This window comes from Sphaeramia orbicularis, chromosome 13 (assembly GCF_902148855.1).
Source record: "Sphaeramia orbicularis chromosome 13, fSphaOr1.1, whole genome shotgun sequence".
In the NCBI taxonomy this organism is placed as follows: domain Eukaryota; kingdom Metazoa; phylum Chordata; class Actinopteri; order Kurtiformes; family Apogonidae; genus Sphaeramia; species Sphaeramia orbicularis.
This window is the reverse complement of record NC_043969.1, coordinates 28,828,702-28,855,064: the sequence shown is the minus strand read 5'-3', so window position 1 is coordinate 28,855,064 and position 26,363 is coordinate 28,828,702. Positions and strand designations below refer to the sequence as shown.

The 26,363-nt window shown below is 40.4% G+C and overlaps 2 protein-coding genes across 3 annotated transcripts; one reads left to right on the top strand and one right to left on the bottom strand.

The window, feature by feature from the left end:
- Positions 1–273: 273 nt before the first annotated feature.
- On the top strand, positions 274–18,573 carry dnajc30b (DnaJ (Hsp40) homolog, subfamily C, member 30b). 2 transcript variants are annotated; one of them, XR_003937107.1, is made up of 3 exons: positions 274–486; positions 622–2,571; positions 18,563–18,573. XR_003937107.1 is itself a non-coding variant. In XM_030151875.1 (2 exons), exons 1-2 carry the CDS (start codon positions 306–308, stop codon positions 1,464–1,466), a joined length of 987 nt encoding a protein of 328 aa, XP_030007735.1. In that variant the 5' UTR covers positions 274–305; the 3' UTR covers positions 1,467–2,389. The 2 variants fall into 2 exon arrangements, 1 of the variants encoding a protein (XP_030007735.1); XM_030151875.1 differs by lacking the exon at positions 18,563–18,573 and having other exon boundaries at positions 661–2,389.
- On the bottom strand, positions 2,863–25,720 carry sh2b2 (SH2B adaptor protein 2). Its single transcript, XM_030151874.1, has 9 exons — positions 25,517–25,720; positions 13,992–14,925; positions 9,622–9,723; positions 9,309–9,400; positions 8,814–8,914; positions 8,550–8,711; positions 8,261–8,463; positions 6,830–7,004; positions 2,863–5,187 (listed from the first exon to the last, which is right to left on the bottom strand). The coding sequence occupies exons 2-9, from the start codon at positions 14,892–14,894 to the stop codon at positions 4,865–4,867; spliced, it is 2,061 nt and encodes a 686-aa protein (XP_030007734.1). The 5' UTR covers positions 14,895–14,925; positions 25,517–25,720; the 3' UTR covers positions 2,863–4,864.
- Between the last annotated feature and the right edge of the window lie 643 nt (positions 25,721–26,363).

Below are 26,363 nucleotides of genomic sequence, written 5' to 3'. Positions count from 1 at the left end.
TTTTATTTAAACATTTATTATTAGTACACCAACAGTATATCCGTACATCTTACGAAACCAATATTGAAATAAATAATAAAAGTAATGCCAAATAATAGTCGGCACTGGGGAAAAAACTACGACGAGTAATAAAAACTATAGTATACATTAAATTAATCCAAAGGGGGTTAATTTTCACATACGTCTTCAGTATAGAGATCAGTACTTCCTGTAAACAAAGGCTCTGATTGGTTGTGCATCATTTGACGTCAGCACACGATGCAGCTGTTTTCCGGCGTCATTACCGGTCGTTCACGGTGGGTAAAATGGCAGAGGTCGGTCAGAGACTGGGCACCGGAGCCTACCGGCTGTCCGTGTTCAGGACCAGCCCGAGCTGCCCGGCCCGCACTAGAGGAAGTCCCGGATCCCTGCGGGTCACCGTGAGCGACCCTGGGGATGATGAAGAGTCAAACCGGGATCAACGTCAGGTTCAGCCAATGCCTCAAGGTAACTTCAAATAACTACAATCAGATAAAGTTTCCAGAGTCACAACAAAACAGAGTCGACATGAAAATTTAGTTTTACACTGTACTACTTTTTTGGAGCCCGATGTATGTCGTTTTGTTGGTTTCTTCAAACCAGGGAAAGTCTCCACAAAACGAGTTTTGTGCTTCTTACCAGGACTCCAGCCTGAACTCCAGGAGAAGCTGGTGCCTGACAGGATGGCATCCTGGACCAGAGGAGCTGCGTCCACCCCCCATGAGGTCTTCAGGGCCCACCAGCAGCTCAGAGCTTTCTGCACTGTTGTATTTATTCTGAGATCAGAGAGGCCGGCTTGTAGACTGAGGTGCACAAAACCACATGCTGATGCTCATTTTACCACATCCAGAGGTTACAGCTGGAGTGGAGACGGTAAAACAAAAGACACTCTACTGCTGTACAGAAGCAGGACAGCCTATTACGACATCCTCAAAGTGTCCCCTAGTGCCACACAGTCTCAGATCAAGAGTGCCTACTATAAACAGTCCTTCATCTACCACCCTGACAAGAATGCAGGGAGTGAAGAGGCCAAGCAGATGTTCGCAGAGATCAGCGAGGCCTACACAGTTTTGGGCAACATCACCCTGAGGAGGAAGTACGATCGGGGCATCTTGAGCCTGTCAGATGTCCGAAGTGCAGGAAGACCATCCTCCAAAGAATCCACAAACAGATCCACAGGCTCCCCACAGCAGCAGCAGCAGCAACAAAAGGGAGCCAGGCAGTTCTCTCACAGAGGAAAGGGGCCCATGTTTGATTTTGATGCTTTTTATCAGGCACACTATGGGGATCAGCTGCAGAGGGAACAGGAGATGAGAGCCAGGAAGTGGCGCATGGAACAGATACAGAAGGAGAGGGAAAAGATGAAGAAGGCTAGACTTATTGACCTAACTGTGTACATGTTGCTGACGTCAGCTGGCCTCATTATTTTCCACCTCAGCATGACCTGAAATAGTAACAGGGCTGGACATTTCTTCTGAGGTTGCATGTTACAACACTCAGGAGGAGGAAGAGTGGGTGCTATCTCAAATTAAATCTAGTTTTGCACAGATTCAGAATATGGAGGATGATTGTTTTATTTGTGTTTCAGGCAAAAAACAAAAGGCAGGTTTAATTAATTCAGACATTTAGGGGTGTTGGATTTAAAAATCATTAAGATTAAACATAGATGTAAAGAGTTACCAAGAACTGCACACCAAACTGTAAGTTAAAGATGTTTTAATTGTGATTTAAAACATTTAACTCAGAATCTCAAAATATCTTATTTGTTTTGTAATACTGTGTATAACATAGTTTTAACAAACTGTGTTCTTGCTGGTTCCAATCACATCAAAAATATAATGGTCTCAGGAGAAATCCTTTATCCTTTTTAGGGGTCATGCAGATGCAGTCTTTATCCCAGTTCATTTAATTTATTTACAGTCATTTCTATTAACAGAGGAGCTCCTAAGCCAAACTTATTTTGGCAGCTGAAAAAGATCTTGTCCATTTAGAGAAACCGAGTACGCAGGGATGGAAAATGATATACCCATCAAAACTACACGCACAATCCCTCACCTTTTCCCTTCACACTGGCTCTGAATTGTATAAAAGTACTTTTAAGTGTTCTTATAAAATGGCCCATAAACACACACACATTTTGGCTTCTTCATCTGTTATCTACCCATACACACAATGATTCATTTTATTTTATATGAAAAAAAAAAAGTTGATTTTGCGTTTTAAAAACTGTGTAAGACTGGATGTAACTAAACAATATGGTTTAATTTACTTTTTATTGTTTCTGCGTTTGATGAATGCAAATAAGTTTTAACTGTGTTTCTTGAGGTATTTCAGGTTTTAAACATTTCAACCTCTGACCTCTAGAGGGCGCCTCAATACATTAAAATCATCTGCATTACAGTTTTGACATGCTCAGTGTTGTTTAACCTACATAGGGGACAACACCGAGGGATGGCACTAAGGCCTCATTGATTGTTTAGACACCAATGATGTGGTGCGTTTGTGCATATGTGTAATATGTATGTAATAAATATGTATAATTTCACAAAAAATGTCAGATTACATATTACTATCATTTGTAAAACTAACCAAATCCCAACTGGACAATACTTAAAAACACAACTGTTGAATATAGTTAATAGAAAACCACATAAATCTATAATGGGGACAGATCAACTAGTTTAAAACAATAGGAAAGGACAGATCCAGTCGCATATTCCATGCTCTTAATACACAGATTAACACCAACAATATCTATGAGGTCATGTTTATACCACTGTAGCATCTGACTTTTAATTTCATACTAAAAACATTTTTCTACCAATAAAGACGGAGACTGCAACAGTTTGTTCACATTTTATTCACAGAAATATAAAGTAGTATGTCAAGTACATCACTTTGTACAAAATTGCACAGACTCTTCAAAACTCAGTCAGACAACAGAAAATCAGCCTTAAGAAGGTTTAAGAAAATAAAAGAGACACAAGCAATCTGTGATATGTGAGATGGGCTCTTGCAACAGATGGGTTCCACTGAGGATGCTTCATAAACAAGAATCAATCAATTGTACATAAATAAGACTCAATAGGAAAAATGTCATTTACAACGGCTGAGGAATAAATATGTTTCAAAAATAGGATTCAGATTGGCACATGAACTGCTCCGCCTGCTCTTCGACTGAAATCATAAATTTACCATCTAGGTTAAAATGGCCATGCTTGAAGAGACAGATGGAGCTTCTTGATATGTTTATCTCAACTAAATAAAAGTGTTGCATATGTGTAGCAATGATATTTCTGCTTTTGGATTCTAAGATTTTAAAGTGTTTTTAACATGCTGTGAGAGGATACTTCATCGTGGTTTTGGTGTCTTATGAAGATCTAAAACCATGATGTCAGTTCTTATTGTAAGGTATGATAAAAAAAACAAACAAACAACTTGGTGTTCATTTTAACCTAATGAGCTAAAGCCCAAAAATCTCTATAAAAAAAAGCACTAATGCCACATCTTTCCATTCAAGCATGACCATTTGGTTCCTTCTATGTTACTGCCTGTACCCTCCAGTCCTCACCACACTGCACAAACAGTAAACAATACTACCATCTTTCTAAAAAACAAAGTCCCAAGTCCCTCCGATAAATGCTGGATTTGGTATAATAATATCTTCAAGGCATTACTTCAAAGTGAACTCTTATATTAACAGCATCTCTAATCTACAGGTTATTGATATGATGAGCTCGAGTACAGAACCAGCACCAGACGGAGGGACCTCGAAAACCATGTTTTAGAAACACTACTGTAGCACACCAATCATTGAAAAATATTTGGACTCTAATACACCACCACACACTCATACAAATACCCCAGTATGACAGCAAAATGGGTACCACCCTGTCATATTCATACAGACTAAACACACTTTTGTCTTCCATTTCACACTGGTTTTCAACACAGTCTATGACCACCTGTTTTTACGTTGCAGCCATCAATAAAACTGTGAGAACCAAACAATTTCAGCATATTCGTTGTATTCTAAGCAGAAACGGACGATAAAATAATCACCTGCATTTGATGCTTGTGTTGTTGTGATTATGTCAGCTTTCTCCTCATTGTCATTGACAATAGCTTTCTGATCGCTATAGTCCTTTCAAGTCCAAGGGAGTTGTCAGGCACTAGGACTGTACACGTTTAAGAAAAACAGCTCCAAACTAACACTAACTCACGATTGCTGTACTGCTGTTAGTGTAGAGCAAACCCAGAGCAGGACTTTGTAGGGAAGCCCCGAAGGGACAGTAAGGATATCCGGGAAAGACTCAAAGCAGCTTTATAAACATTAATGGGATGCTCTTGGGAGCTCAGAGCAGCTCTGAAGGGAGGGACTGTGTCTTGAGGGTCATTTTAGCTCTTGATCCTTCATCAGGGTGGTGACACAGGCTGTGCTCCCAGGGAACTGTGGGTAAGAATGAACAGGAAGTGGTTGGTTGAGGTGAATCAAAGCCATATGGCTCAGCTAGATGACTTCCTTTTGCTTTTTATGCTGCTCTTTCTACATCTCTCACTTCATCCCAACCTTTTTCTACCTGAATGTTCACCTGACAGACTGACAGAGTGTGAAATGCTGTGACAAAGCCTGAGGGATTTATCTGCATGGCATGAGCTCACCCCCATTCTCCCAAGAGAGAAACAGGATATTCCCTTGAAACAAAATCAAACAAACCAATTGAGGGGTGATTCGGTGATTTGGACCGGTTTCATCATCAGCAGAACCTCCCATGTCACCTCTAAGCTCCAGCTTTTTTGCATCTCATGCAATCAGAGCCTCCGAATGAAAACCAGCCCAGGATGTTTAGTAGAAAGAGTATTGGTTCTCCACTGCTCGAGCCCTGCGAGTCCCATCAGCATCGTGGTAGTCCTCGGATGCACCACTAGAGGCCTCCAGCAGGCGCTCTGAGCTGTTGCTCCTGCTCTGTAAACCTCCTCCTGTACCTGGGTCACTGCGGGACAGGGAGGGAAGGGCAGTGGGTGATGAGGAGGTGCTCGAGGAGAGTGGGGCGTCAGGAGGAGGCCCTGCAGCTGCTGTGATCCCAGAAGGGAGGAGAGCCGGCTGGGCTGAGTCTGTCCGGCAGCCTCCATCTCTGGGTGGAGTGACGACTGGAGGCACAGTCACATCTGTAATAGATGGAGGAAGAAAAAAACACATTGTTTTAATACAGAGGTTCACAACCTTTTGTAGCTTAGGTCCACCACCGCTGACTGACTAAAATTACCATGGACCACCGTAACAGATGAATGAGAGAAAAACATTACATGACAAAAATGAGGAAAAAGTGAACTAGTCTTTGCCTCTGGGACAAAATTAGACCAAGTGAAAGTCAATGGAAATTTGATTTCCCTTTACATCAAAGAGGGGAAATTCCAAATCCATGTATTTTCATATGTCCAAATTGAATGTATTCAGGTTCACATTTCCTCACCACATGCCTTGGAGCTTTTTCTTGTGAAGGGTTGTCTTCCACAGAACTTTTTCATCTAAACAAAAATATTCATTTTGCATGAATGCCTCCAAGAAACTGCTGGAGGAACACTAGTAAAACATGTTACATTTTAATCTGATATGTTTTTTTGTTTTTTTTTTACTTAAGTGACTAGACTAGACATGACTAAAAATCAAATAACTAATTTTGTAAATGAGTCCATTCACTCATCTACTCATTTTAATTTGTTTTAATCATTATCACTGCTACTTGAGACCACTAACAGCTATTTAATGACACATCAGTAACATGGATTTATCTGTACCCCTGATTATGGCTCTTTGGTTTACGCTGGAAAGTAAAAGGCTCCTTCACAGAGTAGCGTATAAACACAGCAGTGTGGGCCTCCTTTATTATCCTTTCTCTTGGTGGGCAATAACACGGCTGATCAGTGTATCAATAAAGCCTTTTACACCCTGAATCAAATCCTCGCTCTATGTGAGTGTGTGCGTGTAAGCGGGTGCGTGAGGGTGTGTAGGCCCAGCGTTTAGGGAAACAGAGGGCCTCTTTGTGACCACCAGGGTGGGTTGTGGCCAGAGTCTCGGCCTGCATGCAAAACTCCTGTGGTATAATCGCCCCCTCACTCTCCTGTACAGGAGGGCATTCATCCCATGCCAGGACAGAGGAGGGCAGAGGCAGTTAGTACTGAGGGAGGGGGGCAGGTTCAATGAGTTTTAGCTCTGCTTTCTCCTTCTATAAGAACAAAACTATGTTACCCAACTTTATAACCTTGACAAAAACAAACTACTGACCATTACTTCACCTAAACACTTTAACTTTGTCTAAAGTGATGTTAAATGGTTTGGAACCCTGAATGAGGTCTGCATCTGATCAATGAAATTAGATTACATGTCTGTGAGCATGTAGACAAATAAAAACCTGAGGACACACAAAATCCATGTACTTGTAGGACTATAATAATTCTACTGCAAAATGAACTATTTCATTATGTTTATGTGCTTTTATTTGTTTTTTAAGGCTTAATGTAGCATTTTTGTATCCAAATATCTAAAAACAGCTAGGACTTTCTTATGTCTTGTGTTGATGTCTATACGTACATTAGTTTTCAGGCTATGAAAATGCAGAACATTTAACATACCTCAAAACTACAAAAGAGATAGAATAAAAACATTTATGCATGTTGACCTTCCTGTCCTACAACAAGTAAACAATCAATAAATATCATTATGTTATTTGCTTCTAGTGCCTGACTAGAGTTTAAACCTATGACAGATTCTGCTGCATCCACAGTTGATAAGCAGTTGTGTGTTGTGTACCTGTGTTGGAGCTCCGCTGCACTTGTACATAGGAGCGTAGTGTGATGTCGGCAGAGCCTCCAGATTCAAGGGGGATGGGGTGGGCATGGAAGTGTCTCAACATGTCCGACACGGTATGAAACCACAAGTGGTGGACGTGGCACTGCCCGTTTTCATTCACTGACAACCGCAAATGCTGGAAGTGAGAAGGACGGGAGACAGGAAACAGACAAGGCAGAGAAAGATTTGTGATTCCGTAAAGGTAAGAGGAGACAGAGAGCAGAGAAAGCAGGGTAAAAACAAGAGACCAAAAACATTGAGACAGAGCGCTGCAGTGAAACCGACAGGCTGAGACAGAGGTCAGGACATTATCTGAGGCGTCTCACTGTGGGAGCAATGCGACAGAATGCCAAGGCTGACACCAGAGGAAGAGGCGGCAGCTGACACTTCCTCAACACTGCCGGCTGGCAGGATGTGATGCGAAGGGATCTCGTTACATAAGAGGACACCAATGTTGACATTACTGCATCTTTTCCAGAGTCTGAGCAACTTCGTCTGCTGTGACCTGCTGCATGCCCAAAATGTCAAGAAATTCAGCCTGAGTGGTTTTATTACTAGTGCAGAGCAGCACTGTAGCTATGAGACGGGACTTATTTTTTTATATTGGACAGTCATTCAATATTCCTGATCCATCAAACAGCACAAAAACTAATGAACCAATAATGAAAATAATCACTATCCACACTCCTGGACTCTTCATACTTTTAATACTAATGTGATCCTCTGTTGGATGCACCCAGTTTATTGGGCTGTTAGTTTTATTTTAGTTTTTTTTTTAATGTAGTGAATATCGGATTCCAGTGTGAACCAAAAAAACACAGAAGTCACATACAGCAGTAAACACGGAGGTCAATGTCGCCAATATGTAGAGTTTGAATTAAAGGCTGATGCGTGGTGGAATCAACAAATTCATGACAACATGAAGATGATGAGGATTAGAAGAAAAAGAACCACATTTAAATGTAATTTGGTTTAACTGTAGCTTTTGTTTGGAGAGGTGGCTCATATATCTGTACTGAGGAGTATGTGGATGAGGAGTCATGTATATTTCTATTTGGTGACTGACTTCTACCACTGAAGATTTGTGACAAATGTTGATCTACAGTGACATATTATGACTGTTCAGACTGGTACCACATAACAAAGCTGTGTCTCATTCTGGACCAGAACTGAAAAAAAAAACAAAAAAAAATTACTTCTGAGTGATTTGTGTAGTTCACAATCTTACAGAAATAGAAATAAACTGTCACAAATTAACAAAACAATGGCCACTTTAGGCTGCAGTCATCAATGTGGAAGTTGATTTACATAGTTGTGTGGTAAGAAAAGGTGAAACACATTACTACTGAGCTGTTTAGTTAATTTTATCTTTTTTTTAAAAAGTCATCTCACCTTGGCTTTTCCCTGGAAGTTGAAGGTGAGGACGTACTCGCCTGGCCGTGTCTCACTCTGACGTATCACAAAAAGGCCATGGCTCCTGGCTCCGCCTGCAAGCACCAGCTGAGCTGCACGCACACGGGATAGAGTACCATGGAACCATGGGTAACCTGCCAGGCTGGCGTCACCATCTGAGTCTTTGGCCCCTTCGCTGCCACCTGAGCAGAACCCAACAAATCAGGGTTTTGCTAGATGCATTACTATTCATATTCTATTAGTATAATTGTAAATCTTTGTGTGTTACCTGTGGCTGGGTTGGAGCCCTGTGCCTCTGGGGACTGAAGGAAGCGCTCTAAAGGCATGTGGGATGGGTGCTGGGTGAAAGGGGGTTCCCTGCAGCGTACTGAGGTTGCGCTGTAATGCTCTGCTGCTGTAGGACATGACCTTTCTGGAGCACGATAGATCCCTAAATATGTTTCCAAATATGAACACATACATAGATCTGGGCAAAAACATTTGAGTGTTATGTAATATGTGGTGCGACACAGAAAAAGAAGTCTTTGCTCACCCTCAGACAGCAGCTCACAGCTGCAAGAGGCCACCATGGAGCAGTCTTTGGAGGCCTGACCATGAGGACACGACGCCAGCTCGATGTCATCACCACTGTCACTGTACACAAGCAGGCAGGTCAGGAAAGCCATAAGAGCATATACACAAGCACACACATGTGCAAACAAACATCACCACGTCCTAACACAGCCTAACACACATCCACATCCTACAAACAAGGACACAAATAATCCTTCTGTTTATGTCTTGAGCTGCACCAACAAACGTCCACGAGCTGAGGAAACTGAGGAGGAATGTCAGCGGTGTGAGGGTACGAGCTTGCCTATGTTTGTGTTAAAAAACCTGTCAAAAATTCCACTAATTGGATGATTAATGACTGTGTGTGTTACCCCTCCTTGTACTCTTCCCATCCACCCTTTCCCCTCTTTCCATCTCTCTGTCCCCCTGTTCTCTCCATCTTCAGCCAACAGCAAATATTTATCTGGTGGTTTACCCGGGGTCTATGCAGTCCTGGATGTCAGCAACCCAGGAGTTTTTCTGCAGCGAGTCGATGGTTTCCAGGATGTACTCACCCCCGTTTTCCACCTGTGGAAGGAGCCAAGACTGTGATCACACACTGAGTTCTGTTCAAAGGACCACAACAGGATACATACAAGGGCAAATCCAATCCAAAACAACCTGTTTTTTTTAGAAACTTGCTGTGACTTTGTATAACCAGGCTCTGTATGTAGCTTTTTGAGTAACAGACAGTTATTTATGTCAACCTGAGACACATGCACTGACTGTAAAATTATTGAAGCACCCACCTTAAGGACAAATGTGTTATCTTTGTCGGGCATCTCCAGTGGCATGGTGGTCCTCACCTCCACAATCGCCGACAGAGGGATGCTCACCTTGGGCTTTGACGACTAGAAAAAAAAAATCAATAACAAAATAGATAAGTGACTAAAATTCACACTTAAATACACTATGAAATAACTTTATAGTTTGTTTTTAAAGCTCTGATTTATTTAGTCATGATTATTATTACCTCAATTTCTAAGCAAAAACATGAATATTGTACTGTAGTTTAAAATCCTGTTTATTTTTTAACTTATTCTTTTCAATCTGTCCTTAATAACTTTGCGCACACTTCTCATTATCACCTCAGCAGGGCTCTAAAATGTGTTTAAATGACATTCTCTTTAAAAAAAAGTATTGAACTGCTCAAAAGTCACAGAAATAAAATGTAAAACAAGATGGAAACTAAACAGTCACTGCAGCTCTAAATCATTTTGGTGATAAAGCATCATGTTGCGCTATATCTGGTTATTGCAGATGATGATGGATGAAGAAAAACATGCAGAATATAAACTTTTAAAAATAGGGATGTATGCTGCCAGGGATGTCCCCTGGCAGCAATTCTAAGCATTAACTTTAAATACACTGCTGACCATAAGGTTGGAATAATTTTATTTTCAGACACATTCCTCTCTTTATTCCTATTCATCCACATCAGTAATCACCTTTGGCCAAGTGGAATGATTACACGAGTACCAGTTACACTTTATCTATTAAGAATAAATCACGTTGTCACAATCGTTTCATGTGAAGACGTAAAAAATATTCCAGCTTTATGGATAACAGTATAAATCCTCTTGAAAACATGAGCTGAAACCCAGCTACAAAACCTGCAAAATCACTCCACAGCTCATTTTTATACAGATGTTTAATTATTGTTTTTTGTTTTTTTTTGTGTGTGTGTGTGTGTGTGTGTGCAACTTTCCAGGATTTTTCCCACTGATTGTAACAAACATGCAAACATGACGAGTTTATAACAGGGTGAAGTCAGAAATCGGCTTGGCCTCAGTTTGCCCTTAGCAGACACAGTGAGTGTGAGTGTATCGGAGGCGGTGACTTATCTTTGCGTGTGAGAGTTTATTTGTGTGTGTGACAGCAGAGGCAGGGCGAGGAGGTGGAGGAGGAGGCTGACTGATGGCCTGGCAGAGGCTTATCAGCTGATCTGTCTGGAGTAACACTGTTCTCATCTTGATCTGTGCATCTGGCTGCCGTCCACGCCCACCAGGCCTTTCCCAGGATCAGATGTCAAAAACCACTTCCTGTATTAAACCATCTGACCATTTCCTGTTGCTCTCCACTGTGGACATCATGTGTTCAACCTCAATGTGCACTGTCTTGCTGCATGTGAACCACAAGACAATAACCCACCAGAAATCAGGAAACGCGTTTTTCCTCATATTCTAGTGTTAAATGTCATCGACTTTTCTTTCAGATATTAGCTCCACTAAAAAATTGCCAAAATGTTATCACAAGTTCCCCTCAGTAATTATTCTGGAGCTTTCAATCATTTCCCATGTTGTTCTTCAGCAGATGGAGTCATATAATTGTGAGATGTTCTCAAAGTGTTTTTTAAAGTGTTTATGGGAATGAAAAAATAATACTTACAATATACATATGATCAGGATCTCGCAAAACACTAGAGGCGCAGGTGGTTTGTTCACTAAAATAAATAAATAAATAAAACAACTGGTAATTTTTTAAGGACTGGTTCAATGGGGGAAATTAAACTTAAACTATTTGTTGATTAGCAGAGTTGACATGTCTGGTTGTTTAATGTTTTAGAAGTATATTGTAATTTGACTTGTCCCATTTTTCCATTACTTTGACATTGCATAGATCTACATGAGTGCATGCAAATGTTAAACTTCAATATCACCTGTTCAGAAGGTTGTTACATATCATTCCTCTTTTGGATTTTTCTATTCCTGCCATTTCTCTGCTTTTGTCGTATATAAGAATAAATTAAAGAAAAGAAAATCTGAATTCTGAAGTTGTGGGCCACAAAATAATGAAACAACAACAAAAGAAGCCTATAAATTTAAAATACATCACTAATACATTAGTTGTATCATTATTCAAAGGTATAGTATGCAATTCCGACAACAGGTATTTATCAGTCAAAACTAGAAAAGTACTAGAGATTAACCGATTTGTCAGATTAATTGAAAAACAGGACATTTTACATGCAGATGTCATCTTATACAGTAGCAGCCGACAGTCATCTGAACTGGAATTACTAAATAAAAAAATAATACTTTAATACTTAAAACACTTATTTGGGTTTTAATTACTCTCGCTCAGATGTTCAATTCAACATCGTGTTTGGAATAAATACAAAAATAGGTCATTTCCAACTGTATTGATGTTTTTCAGGAGGATATCCATTTTTTCCTGTTAGATTATTATTCTAAAATCCAGTATTGGTCCACCTCTACTCCAAGGAATAACACAAGATGCTGTTTGATGATGTCATGAACTACTCTGGGATCATGGGAGGTGTTGTTTTCACCTCAGTTGCCAATCCATCTAATCCAGTTTATTGGAAGTCACTCGTGTTTAAATTATATTTACACACAGTTTAATTTGCATCACCTGAATTTATGATATTTAATAACAGTGAAATGTTTTATAGAAGGGAACACATATTTCACTGAATTAGAATATCTGGAAATATTGGGTTAAATGTGAATATACAATTAAAATATGCTAAACAGGCTGTGAATCTTAGGATATTTTGATGTGAAGTGTTCCATAGCCTATTACTCTTGTTTTAATAACAGCCACAGACCCTGTGATGTGTTCCAGCTGCTGTTGCTCCGTAGTTATTGCATGTTGCTTTGAGGTGTGGGTCGCTGGAGGGCTGCTGCTGTGTCATAATGCAGGCTGTTAGTGTGCTGCAGTGTGCTGTCTCTGCCACAGATTGATGGCCTTGACAGGGACGGAGCCAGAACCAGTCAGCCAGGAGCAGGTAAGAGTGAGATTTTATGAGTCCGTTTATCTTTCTAACACTGTTGACTCTGCACTGTTATGATTGGTAAGACCTGAATAGGACGGCAGCGATAAAACAATGTGCAGAGTGTCTTCAGGGCAGGTTTGTCTAGATGTGTGACTTTAATTAATGTGTCATCTGGGCTGTAACCGCTGCTCTGAAGTCTCCCCTCATTTCAGCCTAGTCCATACCTGATAATAATAAAAGTGTGAACATTAATAGAACGTAACAGATGAAACTGCTGAACACAATTAAGTTTCATTTTATGTTCCCCTTATGGGTCTTGCTGAGTTTGGCAGAGTTTTTAGTGACTCACAAAACTATTTTGGTTCCTTTTGCAGTGAACAATATTTTCTCTTTGTCACTGCAGCCAGTTTGCCAAAGACGGTGAAGTAATCAATATTTATTTTTTGCGCATGAAAGGGAAACTGTGTGATCTGTTCCCCTTTAGAGAAATCAATGCTACAGCTTCCTCTCTCCCTCTATCCCTTCCACTGCATCCCGTTTACTCTCTCTACCAGCCCCACCCCCCGCCGGCCCCCTCCCACGCCTGCTTCCCACCTGTCCGTACCCCTCTCCAAAGCCTTATCCTCACATTCCCACCAGCCACGATCAAAGGCCAGTGGCAGATTTACACACACTCAGCTGAACAGCCCCGTGGCCTTCTTAAGGTCAGGGGCACTGATCTGGAAATCCCATATAGACAAATGTTTTGGACGCACGCATCCGCATGAGTGTGTGTGTGGTTTGACATCTGAGTGAGTCACTCAGGGTCAGAGAGGTGGAATTATCAGGCTGAGCCTAAAAATGAGATGCATGTTGAGCTCCAGCTAATGAATATTTTCAGTATTTAGTATTTAGTTTTAGTCATGTGCAGATTGAGGGTTGGAAAAAATGTTGATACAGGAATATATCATATTACTTCCTCTTATGATACATTAGTAGTGCACTGGTAGCAAATAGCAGTATTTTTAGTCAAACTTACAGCATTTGTGGGCATGGAAGTTGTGAATTTTTAACTTTGGCATCTGAAATTGCTAATTAAAAGTTGAATATGTAAGCATTGCATGTGTTCATGTGCATAACTGAAGCTTGTGTTTGAGTTTGTCTTGGAACTGATCATTTGATGACATGGCTAACTCAGTTTATAAGATACCAAATGTATGGTGTAAGTTGACCATATCCATGATAACAGCCACCATGCACTGATTTCTATCATTGGGTTGGTTAAATGGAGTCTTCTACTGTCAACGAACAGAATGAATTTTTAATGTTCTGAAAACTAATTAGAGAATCCATGAACTGACTAATTATCTTAATGCACATTCTTCTGACAGATGTGTCTACCTTGGGTGGTACGTAGAACTCCAACAGGAACTTCTCCCCGCCTTCATCTCTCTTTGTCTTCCTCAGTAAAAGGCGACATTTCTGCCACTGCGCAGCACCCATACAGTTTGTGTCATCAGCCACCATATACCTCAGTGCTCCCTCTCTCTGGATTTCCAGAAGTTCTGCCTTGTGGCCCTGAGAACCCCTGGGAAGGCGTAACTTTTGGGACCACTTCTCTCCTGCTGCTGCCTCTCCTCCTCCCCCATTAGCCTTTCTGGTTCCAGAGGGAGCGTCTGGTTCAGGGGAGGCCCGTCGGTGCCACATCTCCTTCACCCCATCCACCACACACAGGCTCATATTCCGGAGGGAGAAGCCCTTCTTGAATCGAGCCTTGGGGTGACTGACCGACACATCCTCTGAACTGCGGGACTGTCCCAAAGCAGACACCTTGTGGGTCGGCTGGGGGCCTCGAGAGGCAGCGGTGCCACTGCCTCCCACATCTATCCCTGCCCCTCCGCTGTCCATACTGTCCAGGGATTCACTTGAAGCCCCAGCGTCCTTGCGCCTCTGATAGAGGTCCTGACCGTAGGACAGGGGACAGCCCTGGATTCCCAGGAAAGGAACAATGCTGTATTTAGGTGCAGCGTTTGAGCCGTCCTCCCCAGGTGAAGATGCCTGGTTCTCCCGGGCCTGGGTCAGTGCTGCAGAGAAGCACTCCAGGAAGTGGTGGGCAAAGTGCTGTGAGAAGCTGGCATCAGCACCGGGTGAGTCGTAGCATGGGTTCTCTGACAGGAAGCGCTGGAACTTGTCGGCAAAATCTGCAGCGGAGGCTCGGGCATGGAGCTCACAGAACTCTCGCCAGTCAGGCAGTGGACACGAGGAGGAGAGCTCCGGGCTACCGGGCACCACCGCTCCGTTCATCACTGGGCCATGCCAACCCACCGAGGAGAGGCTGCAGAGGGGGAAGAACAGCAAAGTGTTGGCACAAGTGTTAATGAAAGCAAAAACACAGCAGTGTGGTGTAGAGTGACATGGGTGTGTGATGGTGTTAGGAATTAAAATGTGTGAATGAGGCAGACAGATGAACCAGCTTCCATCTGCCATTAAATATGTATATCATGATGAAAATAAAACCTCTGTGTGCTGATGTGCTGTGCTATTTGTTTAGCTGTAACATGTTTTGAACAATCAGGTTGAGTTCCCAAGTCTTCCAAGTGCAATAGGATGGACTATTGATTGTTTGCCATTTTAAGATAATTAGTATCATACAGTTATTTTCATGATATCAGATGCTGATTATTTCTTGAGTCCTGCAAAATAATAATAACAGAGACAGATAAATCAGACAAAACAGTGAATGTAAATGTGCAAGTTTCACATTGTTGTGTGTCATCTGTTATTATTATTAAATTGTTATATATTATCAGATGTAAACTACAAACAACATCATGATATTGGTATTAGATATATCACTGTGGCTTGCCTCACTCTGTTAAGAAATCTGCATCAGCCATTGAAGAATCCATCAGCTGACCACTAAATGTGCATTAACACATTAACATGAGTGATAGCAAGCATAAAAGAACATTCTGTTACATTGTCAGTCGGACATGAAATTAATCCACAATTACTTTAGCTGTAGAAGTTATTAATTTGTGTTAAGACCTTTAACCCATAAAGACCCAATGCAACTTTTGTGACAATTCCCAAATGATTTTTTTTTTTTTTTTTCATTTTAATTTGTAACCTTTCTTAAGTGATTTATCATCAGTTATTCTAATATTATTGTTGGTATTTTGCATTTTTTAGTAAAAATCTGGTATTTTCCTATATTTAATTTACTGATAATGTAGATGTTGATGAAAGCTCAGATTAAAGTTGAGGGTTATAATATCAAAAACAGAGAAAACTTTAGAAAAAGGGACTTTTTCAGTAAAATATATCATTAACTGAACATAAAACAAGCATGTCCATCCCCTGTCATTGATCAAACTTCATGATTTTACTGGTGAATCAATGTTGTAGCAGATCAGGGTGTTTCCATGTTCACAATGGAGCCTCTAAACATCCAAATGATCTGATGACCACGAAAAGATGACAAACTGCATTTTACACCAATTATTTACATGTATTGATAGGAATAATGTATCAGCAGCTATTAAACATTTTATATCACTAAATGATTTTGGTCACCACTGGATGTTTGGGTCTTTATGGGTTAAATAACTCAAAATGTTATGATGCCAATTTCTTTCTGGTTTTTATGACAGTTACCTGAATAAATTTAGGTTATAGAGCAAATATTTCTTGAGGTTATGTTGGGTTGGGTCATCACTAATCACCATTTTTAACACCATAATCAATTAAGTAATAAAAGATTCAACACTGAACGTAATCATTACTTGCAGCCATAGATTATGTGCTGGACTAGCTGATCAGAAAGAACTGAAAATGACCTTTCACTGAATTAAATGTGACAACACATCAAAAGAAATATATCCAGAAAGCAGCCTCTCCATCAGCTGTCAAGTGACAAGTGATGAATTCTGACAAGCACTCAGATTATCTGAAGTACGTGAACATGTCAGAGAAGATGACAGATCATACGGCTCATCTTTATATCTTGTTTATCTGAGTGACTTTTGTTTTTCCTAAATAATCTTGGGAGTATGGCCGCAGTGTTTCTTCTCCCACAGACCCACTCATCCTTACATTCCTCTGCTGTGATGCATGCACGTGTTTGTGTGAGTATGACTCAGCGCTGCCTCCCTCTTGGAGCCACATCAGGGCTGAGCAGTGCCAAAACACATCACATCACTGATAAAAACGCATCTCTCTCAGCTCTGTGGTGGGGATTTAACACAGAGTCATCCCGCTAATGTGTAATTGGCAACATTCTAGGTCAGTTTTAACCTGCTTCAGAACAACATCACAGCCAAACACCAGCACCAGGCACAATGTTTCATTCCCTCCACGCATACACTGATATGGGAAACAATAATGTTCCTCCTGCACACTGCTTTACTGTCATTTCCAAAGGCATCACTGCGGATTGTCATTTCATAAAGGATTAGTCTAAATTTCTCCAATCTCCACTGGAATTAACTCTGACATCCACGTTAAACTACAAACCATCCCTCTTCCTTTCTGTCACTGTTGAAAATCCCACAGATCTGAAACAACCAATCAGAGACATAACATATAATAAGACAAAGAACAGAGTAGACCTAACTCTTTGAAGGAATATCTCTGAGCTCATCTCATACTCTTGGATGATGAGACCCAGAGTCAGAAATTGAGAAGAATGTGCTGATGGATACAGACATTGGTAAGAAAAAGGAAGGGGTGGGATAAAAGAATAATAAAAGCACAAAAGGAAATGTTCTGCTATCTGTGTGGATGTCCCTGAGGAATCTCAAATGCCAATACTGTTAATGTTTTAGCTGAGCCCCGCACTACACTGTGACTTCACAGAGTGTACACAAGTGGGTGGTTTGGTCTGTTTTGATTGGACAAATTTTACATCTGAGATTTCTTGTAATTACTTCGGCTGGCTGAACAATAAAGGAACATGAACGAGTAGTACTGCATTGTTGTTTACTGCTCATTCAATCTTAGTGAACCTGAATTATTGAAATATATCGATAGGTTTAGTGACTCAAAAGTTACTAAACATTCTAAATCAGTAGATGCTTTTGGTTAGCAGCAGCAGTTTAGGTCTTTGAAGGTTAACAAGTTGAAAGAAAGAAAGAAAGAAAGAAAGAAAGAAAGAAAGAAAGAAAGAAAGAAAGAAAGAAAGAAACAAAGAAAGAAAGAAAGAAAGAAAGAAACAAGAAGAAAGAAAGAAAGAAAGAAAGAAAGAAACAAAGAAAGAAAGAAAGAAAGAAACAGACTAGCATTCTTTGCCTACAACTTTGGTAACTAATAGCAGTTTCAATTATATGTTTCATTTAGAAGCTTAACAGTAAAGATAGACTGAGTCATGAGTTTGATTGTGTCTAATATTAGATTTCTCAACTGAAATGCATGACTGAGGGAAAAAAAAATAGCACAAAAAATAGAAATGGGCTATAACTCGATTTTATTAGTTAGTTCGATGTTTGGTTTCAGATTTAGGATTTAGTTTAATGTTTTATTTATTAATTTGACTTGACCAATTTCAGCATTTATCCAGTGTCTAATACAGACAAAGGCAGTTACAGCTGCAATGCTCAATGGTTTTTTAGTGTCATTAAGCAAAACATCCATAATTTGCTTTCAGCATTTTGTAGTTGATGTGAGAGGACATGAAACTTCTGATGCTACTCTTTGCCTGTATTTTCTGGCTGTAGAAGAATTCACTCCATGATGCTCAGATCTGAACTGATCACAGATGTTTTCATACAGGTGGAAGGGTTAAAGACATCACTGACAGCTGTTATTATCAATAACTGATCAGATTCAGACATCTACTCCGTATCCCAACATGGAAGCTTGGAAGGTGGGTTCACTCTTCCATGAACAGCATGAAACGGTGCCAGCTGCATGTATATCTATATTTATATTGAGTGTTTAGATTAGGACAGAGAAGAGAGAGCTGCAGATGGAAGATGTAGAATTTTTATCCCTATTTTGGCTGCAGCTTTGACTTACAACCAATTAATTTATCAGTTTTTTCATGTTCCAAACTGTATCATACTGACATCTAAAGATCCTCTTCTTAATAGCTTATCATCAGTTAATTTTGTGTTGCAAATATCATGTGAACTGATTAGACGCTTTGGCGACTTTCTGTAAAAAAGACTATGATTAGGATGGTAGGGTATGTGGACTTAAAAATGCTTTTGATCCAACACTTTGGCATGACACTGTGTGTCCTGTGTCATATTAACAACTTTGATCTCATACATACGAAGAACAGTAAGCTATGAATGTTGGGTAAAACAATAGTAAAAGATTTGCTAACTATTAATAAAGCTGTTTGCTACAACTTTTCATTTGCATAGACAGAGGAACTGTGTTGTCACCCATTGGTTTCTATGGGACGCCAAGTCGCCATCGGTCGTATTACAACTTTCAGATATTTCATTCTCGAGCTGAGATCCTGGCTTCTTGGAGTCAAATCTTGTCAACTTTATGTACATAGTCAAAACCACATATGAAATATTGCATTCAAATGCTTTATCAACACTTCTATCATTACACCTTCAGTTTGGGAGAGAAAAAACTCCCAAAAAAAGGAATAAAGAAATTTGAGGAGGATCTTCAGAGGAGGAAGACCTCTTCCCAGGCAGATGGGTTACATCTCTCGTGTACAGAATAAACCAAAATACCAACATACAGAGCTGAAGTAAAAGTTAAATCATTCATTCACAAATCCATCCCTTCATTCATCCCAACATCCATCCATTCATTCATTTAGGACACACAAGCTAATGTGCTAATCAGTAAGTGTTGTTGTAATAATTATCTTGTTCTTCATGTGTGTGTGTGTGTGTGTGTGTGTGTGTGTGTGTGTGTCTGTGTATCTGTGTGTGTGTGCTGCTGCTGCGAGTTGCGAGGAAGTCAATACCCATTCAGCTATTTAAAAACCTGCACTTGGTCAACTTTCCCCTCATTCAGCAAAAACAACAACACACACCGAGGTGCATTTCTCAAACTCCTGCCCTTCCGCAAAGATGAGGATGTGCCTCTTTCAAGGATACTGAGCTGACTGTACACCGCACCCACACACACAAATACACACACACATGCACACACACACTCACTGTTCGAGTCAGCATGAAACTCAAGCCATGAGACGCTGGAGGAAGTGGACAGCATTAGGGTTTTCTGAGGCTCAGCAGACTGAAGCCGAATACATACTGCGAAGCACACGAGGGTATAAAGAGCAAAATGATTGGCAGAGACAGCAAAAAGTAGAAGTGTGTGTTGGGAATGAATGAAAGCGAAAACACAAAAAGAGGAGGGGGATTGTGATACAGTGTGTAGGATGGAAGGGAGGGGGTCATGTTTTTGCTCCTTAGGCCAGCTGCTAAAACAATCAGTGACTGTGTGGAGGTGGTGGAGAGTAAAGAAAGGACTGCAGGACGAGGGGGAGAAAGAGGCGCCCTGCAGATCCTCACCTCCCTGCAGACATGAACAGAAAAGTGGGGAATTTTCACCTCCATCCTTCAGGCCTCAGAAGCTTCTCCCCCTTTTTATGTCTCTTCCCTATCTGTTGTAAAAATCTACCACTACCGTTGCCCCCCCCCCTCCTCCTGCTGCTGCTGCTGTACCCAGGGGAGCAGGGCTGATATCTCTGTCAGATGGTTGGGAGTTCTGTCTGTAACAGTAAACTGGGGAGGAGAGGAAAGAGACATTACTGTGTAGAGAGAAGCTATTAACTGCAGCCTGCAAAACACATCATACAAGATCCAGTGTGTGCAGGCCTCGCAGGACCGGACCGTGCAGAGCCAGAAATTACATATGCCTGATTAATACTGTGATGTTGTGAGTAGCAATATAGAGCCAGTGAGAAAATGAAACTCTAGCCAAGCATAGCGGATGTACGAGGATTGTGTTTTTAAAGCTGTGTGTACACATACCCCTGCGTCCTCACTTGGATAAACACTGTACATGTAGTTTACTAGAGTCCTATATCCAAACACACACACTTTGCTGCGAGCCGCTCCGTGCCAGCAGCACAGCCTCGGTGATTGGCTGATGAGGATGATTGGTGATGTTGTGCTTCCACCCCAGGGAGTTTGGGCCCAGCCATGTTTTCTAAGATTAGCCTGCTCGACAGCACGGCACACTCCGTACAGTACAGTGCTGTACATACGCAACATCTTTAATGCCACGTGAATCCATTAATTATGTTTTCTTATATAAGATGTTAATATTGCAGCAGTTTAATGAGGATTGAAGACATTTAAGTACACACAAAATATTTTAGGATTTCCACATGAGACAGATATGAGCAACTCAAAGCAGAACTTGTACAGTTATCATGTTGAAATCTGAGGCTGACATCTGATCAAAAACTATTTTCATCATTGTTATTAATAAATCAAGCAAATTATTTGAACCCATACTCTCATTAAATCTGTTAAAATTTCGGCGACTAATATCCAGTGACATCAGTGACTCACTCACCTTTTTCTATGGTGGATGGAAACTGCAAAAGTCCTTCTTAACCCATAAAGACCTAAACATCCGCTGGCCACCAAAATCATTTACTGATATAAAAAGTTAAATACCTGTTGATCCATTAATCCTATCAATTCATGTAAATAATTGGTGTAAAATGCAACTTGACATGGTCATCAGATATGACCCATTTGGACGTTCAGAGGCTCCATAGTGAACATGGAAACACTGTTATCTTCTACAACATTGATTCATCAGTAAAACTCATGGAGTTGGATCACTGACAATGGATGGACACGCTGGGTTTATGTTCAGTTCATGATATATTTTACTGAAAAAGTCACTTTTTCCTCCATTTTCTCTGTTTTTGATATAATGACCCTAAACTTTAATTTGAGCTTTTATAAACATCAATTATGATCAGTAAATTAAATATAGGAAAATACCTGATTTTCATGTAAGAATGCAAAATACAGAACATAATATTAGAATAAATGGTGATAAATCACTTCAGAAAAGTTAAAAATAGAGAAAAAATAATTTGGAGACTGACACAAAAGTAGCACTGGGTCTTTATGGGTTAAAGCCAGTATGTATTTATTTTTTCTCCTGAGCTTTTTAATTGAGAGATAGTAACTCCCCAAACACAGTGGGCAGTGACATATTAATAGTTGATGCCACCCACTATAGAGCAGAAGAAGAAGAAAAATATACTAGTTTGGCCCTACAGTAGAAACATGGTGGACTTAGCCAAAACTGACCCACTCCCTCTATAGACATAATTGTTGTAATAGTGACATTCTAATATAAAACCCCCCACAGCAATTCTCATTTTTGTCTGATAATACAAATAAGCATGAACGCTATATTCTATTTCTCCAATTAGATTCTCAGAAATTCAACAAAAACTTACATACTGGACCTTAAATAGTTCAAATGTCTACTCTATAACATCTATAGATGCTCTTGTTTTACATGGCCAACAGTTCAAGGCCAAAAAAGATCAACTGGGAAAGTGGCAAAAAACAAAAGTCATTAAAAGAAGATAAAGTGAAAAACAAGAATTAAAGTTGCTGCCAATATTTGATTAATGATTGACTAATTCTTCAGAAATACTTGAAGGTGCAGGAGTCAAAATCAGGGGGAAAAATTACAAATTACATGTATACGTGTTCCTTCTGCAGCTCTCTCCTATTGGTCCAAATCCAAGCGCTAAATAAAAATCTTTATGAACTTGACATTTCAGTTGCACAAGTCTCATGTCCACTCAGCTCTATACAATATGCTGACAGGAAATTATTGAATTTTTGCACAGTAATGATAAAAAAAAATTGTGAAACACTGCCTTAATCAGCCTTAATCACCTTCTCTACTGAGAATCTTCAGCTTTGTTTGCTTCATCTTACATTACACTAAATACAATACATGTATGTGACTGATAACGTCAAGTTAGGTTTTGGGAAACTGAAGTCAAAAATGTGAATAATTAAAAGCTGCAATATTAGTTTAAGTTACTTTACACATGAAAGAAGATAAACACTGCAAAAAATATCCCTGGACTTGACTGGAGCAGAAAATAAGGTGACAGAGATGTAGATATCAACATAAACATGATGTCTGTCTCATTTTGTTACTGCCTGAGCACACTGAAGGAGCTGTTGCACTGCAGGGACTGAAACAAAAGCAGACACTGACATGGAGGTGAAGTCACTGTGACAAAAACTGACTCACCTGAACAAGTCAAAAGACAGATTATTACAACAGACATCCAGGTGTGTGTGTGTGGGTGTGTGCAGACAGCAAGAACGGAAAAGGGAAACTATGCAAACCGGCTTTAACAGGGAATAAGGAGAGGGATGATAGAAGTGGGAGGAAAAGCAGATGTAGACAGAAGATAAAACCCAGATAGGAAGGGAGAGAGAGGAGACGGACAAGGAGGATCAGACACTGTGGTAGCAAGGAAAGAGGAGTAGAAAAAGGGGGTCATCAGTGATAGAGCCCACCTTCAGAGCAGCCGGTCAGTGACCTTTGACCTTGCTACTGATAACCTTGTCTTTCTCCTTGTGCAACTAAATGCTTGCAACATACAATATCTATCAGTCCGAGTGTAATACAGGACAACCGGAGAGTGTATGTGATGGTTGATAGGCACAGACAGACAGGTGTACCACCCTGATCCAGACACTGATACACCCACCACATAAAAGTATCTGTGTGGAGACCCAGACAGATGCAACCGCTGATAAGAAACCAGACATGATACAAAAAAACAAAAGGGAACGAGCATTCCTGAGTCCCACCAGTACTCAAGCGCCCTCCTGCCTGTGGGTTTCTCTGCTCCTTCTAATGATGTTTGGTGGCAGAGCCTCATCACACAGATATTAAACACATTAATTAGCGTGTCCTCTACCAGCAGGCTGTCCTCGCTCTCTTTCTCCTTCTCTCTCTGGCAAGCAGTGACAATGTAAATATTGAGTGAGCTCAGGCGTCCATATGGCAGCCAGTGATAAAGGATGGAGCGCGTGGGAGATGCACATTCCGCCACTGACTTCCATTTCCTGTCTCTCACCCACCAGGTCTAACTAATTTCACAGATGACCACAGGCTGCTCACAGAGTCATACGCAGAGGGAGAAATACAGTAAAACCTGTGTGAACATCGAGTGTGTCAGTCACTGAAATAGACACATTTTCACTTAATAAAAAAAACAGGCTGATGATGAGACCAACACCAGGGAGACACATTAGCACACACACATCGACTGTATGTGCAGCTAAAACCAACTCAGAATGAAAAACATGTCGATTATGAATGAATGATTTAAGACCATCTCATTATAGTTATATACCTGCACAACTAGAGTATCAGCAACTGTTGTGTAGCAGTGATAATAAAGAAAATAACTAAACTACCTCATTTAAGGTAACATATCTGTGTGTGAACAATAACTTCAAACGTTTATCTAAGGCGACAAATAAAGATTATTATCCTTATCGATTTTTATTCCAGTTATTTGGACAGTTAAATGATCAGTTGTGTGTGTTATCAGATATAGCAAATAAAGGCATCAGTTCCTTTATTGGCAACAAGAAGATGGAATATGTGTGACTGGAATTATGATGCAAATATTAAATATGTGATCAAAACAGTTTATTTTTTCATGATAATCAGTTGAAGCTCTGTATTAAGTGACTGTCACACTTTATCACTCACTGCTTCAAATATTAAAACAAATAACTGCTACATTTCAGAAGAGTTAGTGTCAGGATTAGGGTTCAGATGTGTTTTTTTAGAATGGGTTGATAGTGTGTGGTTCATGTTTTTCTGTCCTTAGGTATCACTGGGCAAACAGCAGTCGATTGGCGCTAAATACTGTGTGAGACAATAGTGGCATGTGTATAAAATAAAACTAAATTGTCGCTCATTATACAGCAAAACAAACATTGGAGAGCAGAGTCTGACATGTAGCCTACAGTAAAGAGGGAAATAAAAAAGGATTCACATAAAGTGCTGACTTCGATCACATCCCTGTAAATCAAAATCTAGTGTCAGCACATCCTCATTTAAGTCTTATGGTATCTTCTATTGAAGTACAGGGTTATATGGCTGCAGGCCTCTCCTGTTCAAATCAGCCTTATCAGAATACATATTAACTGACTGTCTCTTGTAGCCCATAAAGAGATATGTGAGAGAAAGTCAATATCAGGCCTAAAACAGGCCTAGTGCAGGGCCTATTTAAAGCCAACAGTGGATGGTTGTGCAGGCTGCGTATACTGGACTTCATGAATGGGACTCGGCTGCAGCCTCCTGCTGAATGGCTGACAGATCCAGGTCCAGAAAGGAGGCGATGAATGGGAGCCCGCGTGTCGGAGTCACGAGATCGGTACTGAGGTTCTGGATCATCTCGAGTGGGCCTGAGCATCACATTAGATCACATCAGATCACAAGAGGCCCCGGTGACTGACTGACTTTACTCCCTAAAGGCAATTAAAAGGATTATCGGAAAAGCCCCTGCACACCGCGACCCCCGCCCCCCCCCCCAAGTCCGCGAAGCCTCCGTGGCCGCATCCACAGCCTGTGCGTTCAAAATCTACAAGAAGCTATTATCAGTAGATTGCACTTGTTCCATCATCATCATCATCATCATCATCATCATCATCATCATCATCATCATCATCATCATCAAAGCTGATTCTCACGGAGGAGGCTGACCGTGGGGATGGAAACACGGGCAGCCTCCTCTCCTCTTCAGCACCTGGAGGCTGATGTTTCCTCCACGGATCGCGGGGGGAGCCCTCCTCTCTCACATTAACAGGCTCTGTGGAATATCTAGTTGGTGGTGGTGGTGGGGGGGATGCTCGTGGCTTTCATAAACATCAGGATGATCCAGACGCGCTACATAAGAAACAAAACGCAGCGGCGGCTCCTCTCACCTCAATGCAGGACTGGTTTCATGACGCTGGTTGTGGTCCTGGTTTTCCTCTGGGGATGTGGTCTATTCAGGCTCATACATTGTTATTCCCTCTTCAGCTGATGTCCTGTCCGCTTTAGAAGAGCTCACCGCCGGTCAGCTCTCCCTCCATCTCTCCGCTCGACGCACTGAGCTGCTGCTTTATCTTTGGCTCTGATGTGCGCCAGTCAGTGCGCAAGTGGCAAAACGTCAGGAAAGATGCGACATCCTTCAAATTACCTTCAAAATAAAACACTGGCTACCGCTTACAACAATTTTTGAACACAACACACGCTATAGTACGCAAAGGGGGGTTACAGCACAATATATGTACACAGTATATTATTTATTTATTTATTCATTCATTTATTTACTTAGGATCACCATTAGCTATCACCAAAGAACAACTATTCCACACAAAAACAAAGAAGAAATTGAAATGTTATTGACAACAATCGACAATAAATATAAAAACAAACAAACAAACAAAAGCACAAGTGTATTCACTTCACACACCAGAAACAAACAAACAAACAAACAAACAAACAAACAAATAAGAGTGTACTTAGATGATATACAATTTAGTACTATAACATATTACATATAATGCGATATAATATAGGATAATAATATAATTATATTATAACATTACATTATTTTATTTCAATAAAATTTTCTATAAGAAGCTTCTTTTGTTCAGTTTATTGATTGATAATGATATTGATAATTTAATTTTAAGTTTTCTGGTGATTTTGTGTATTTTATGTTCTATGTGTGTGTGTGTTTTATGTGTTTCATTACTCAACACTTTAAAATTTTGAACCTTATAT

What these genes read in the sequence shown, in the direction of transcription:
- dnajc30b (XM_030151875.1), top strand. Translation starts at nt 306, where the DNA reads ATGGCAGAGGTCGGTCAGAGACTGGGCACCGGAGCCTACCGGCTGTCC. An exon ending in GGTTCAGCCAATGCCTCAAG is followed by an intron (nt 487 to 660) that starts GTAACTTCAAAT and finishes GCTTCTTACCAG; the next exon opens with GACTCCAGCCTGAACTCCAG.
- sh2b2 (XM_030151874.1), bottom strand. Translation starts at nt 14,894, where the DNA reads ATGAACGGAGCGGTGGTGCCCGGTAGCCCGGAGCTCTCCTCCTCGTGT. An exon ending in ATAACACATTTGTCCTTAAG is followed by an intron (nt 9,401 to 9,621) that starts GTGGGTGCTTCA and finishes CTCCTTCCACAG; the next exon opens with GTGGAAAACGGGGGTGAGTA. An exon ending in CTGTGAGCTGCTGTCTGAGG is followed by an intron (nt 8,712 to 8,813) that starts GTGAGCAAAGAC and finishes AAACATATTTAG; the next exon opens with GGATCTATCGTGCTCCAGAA.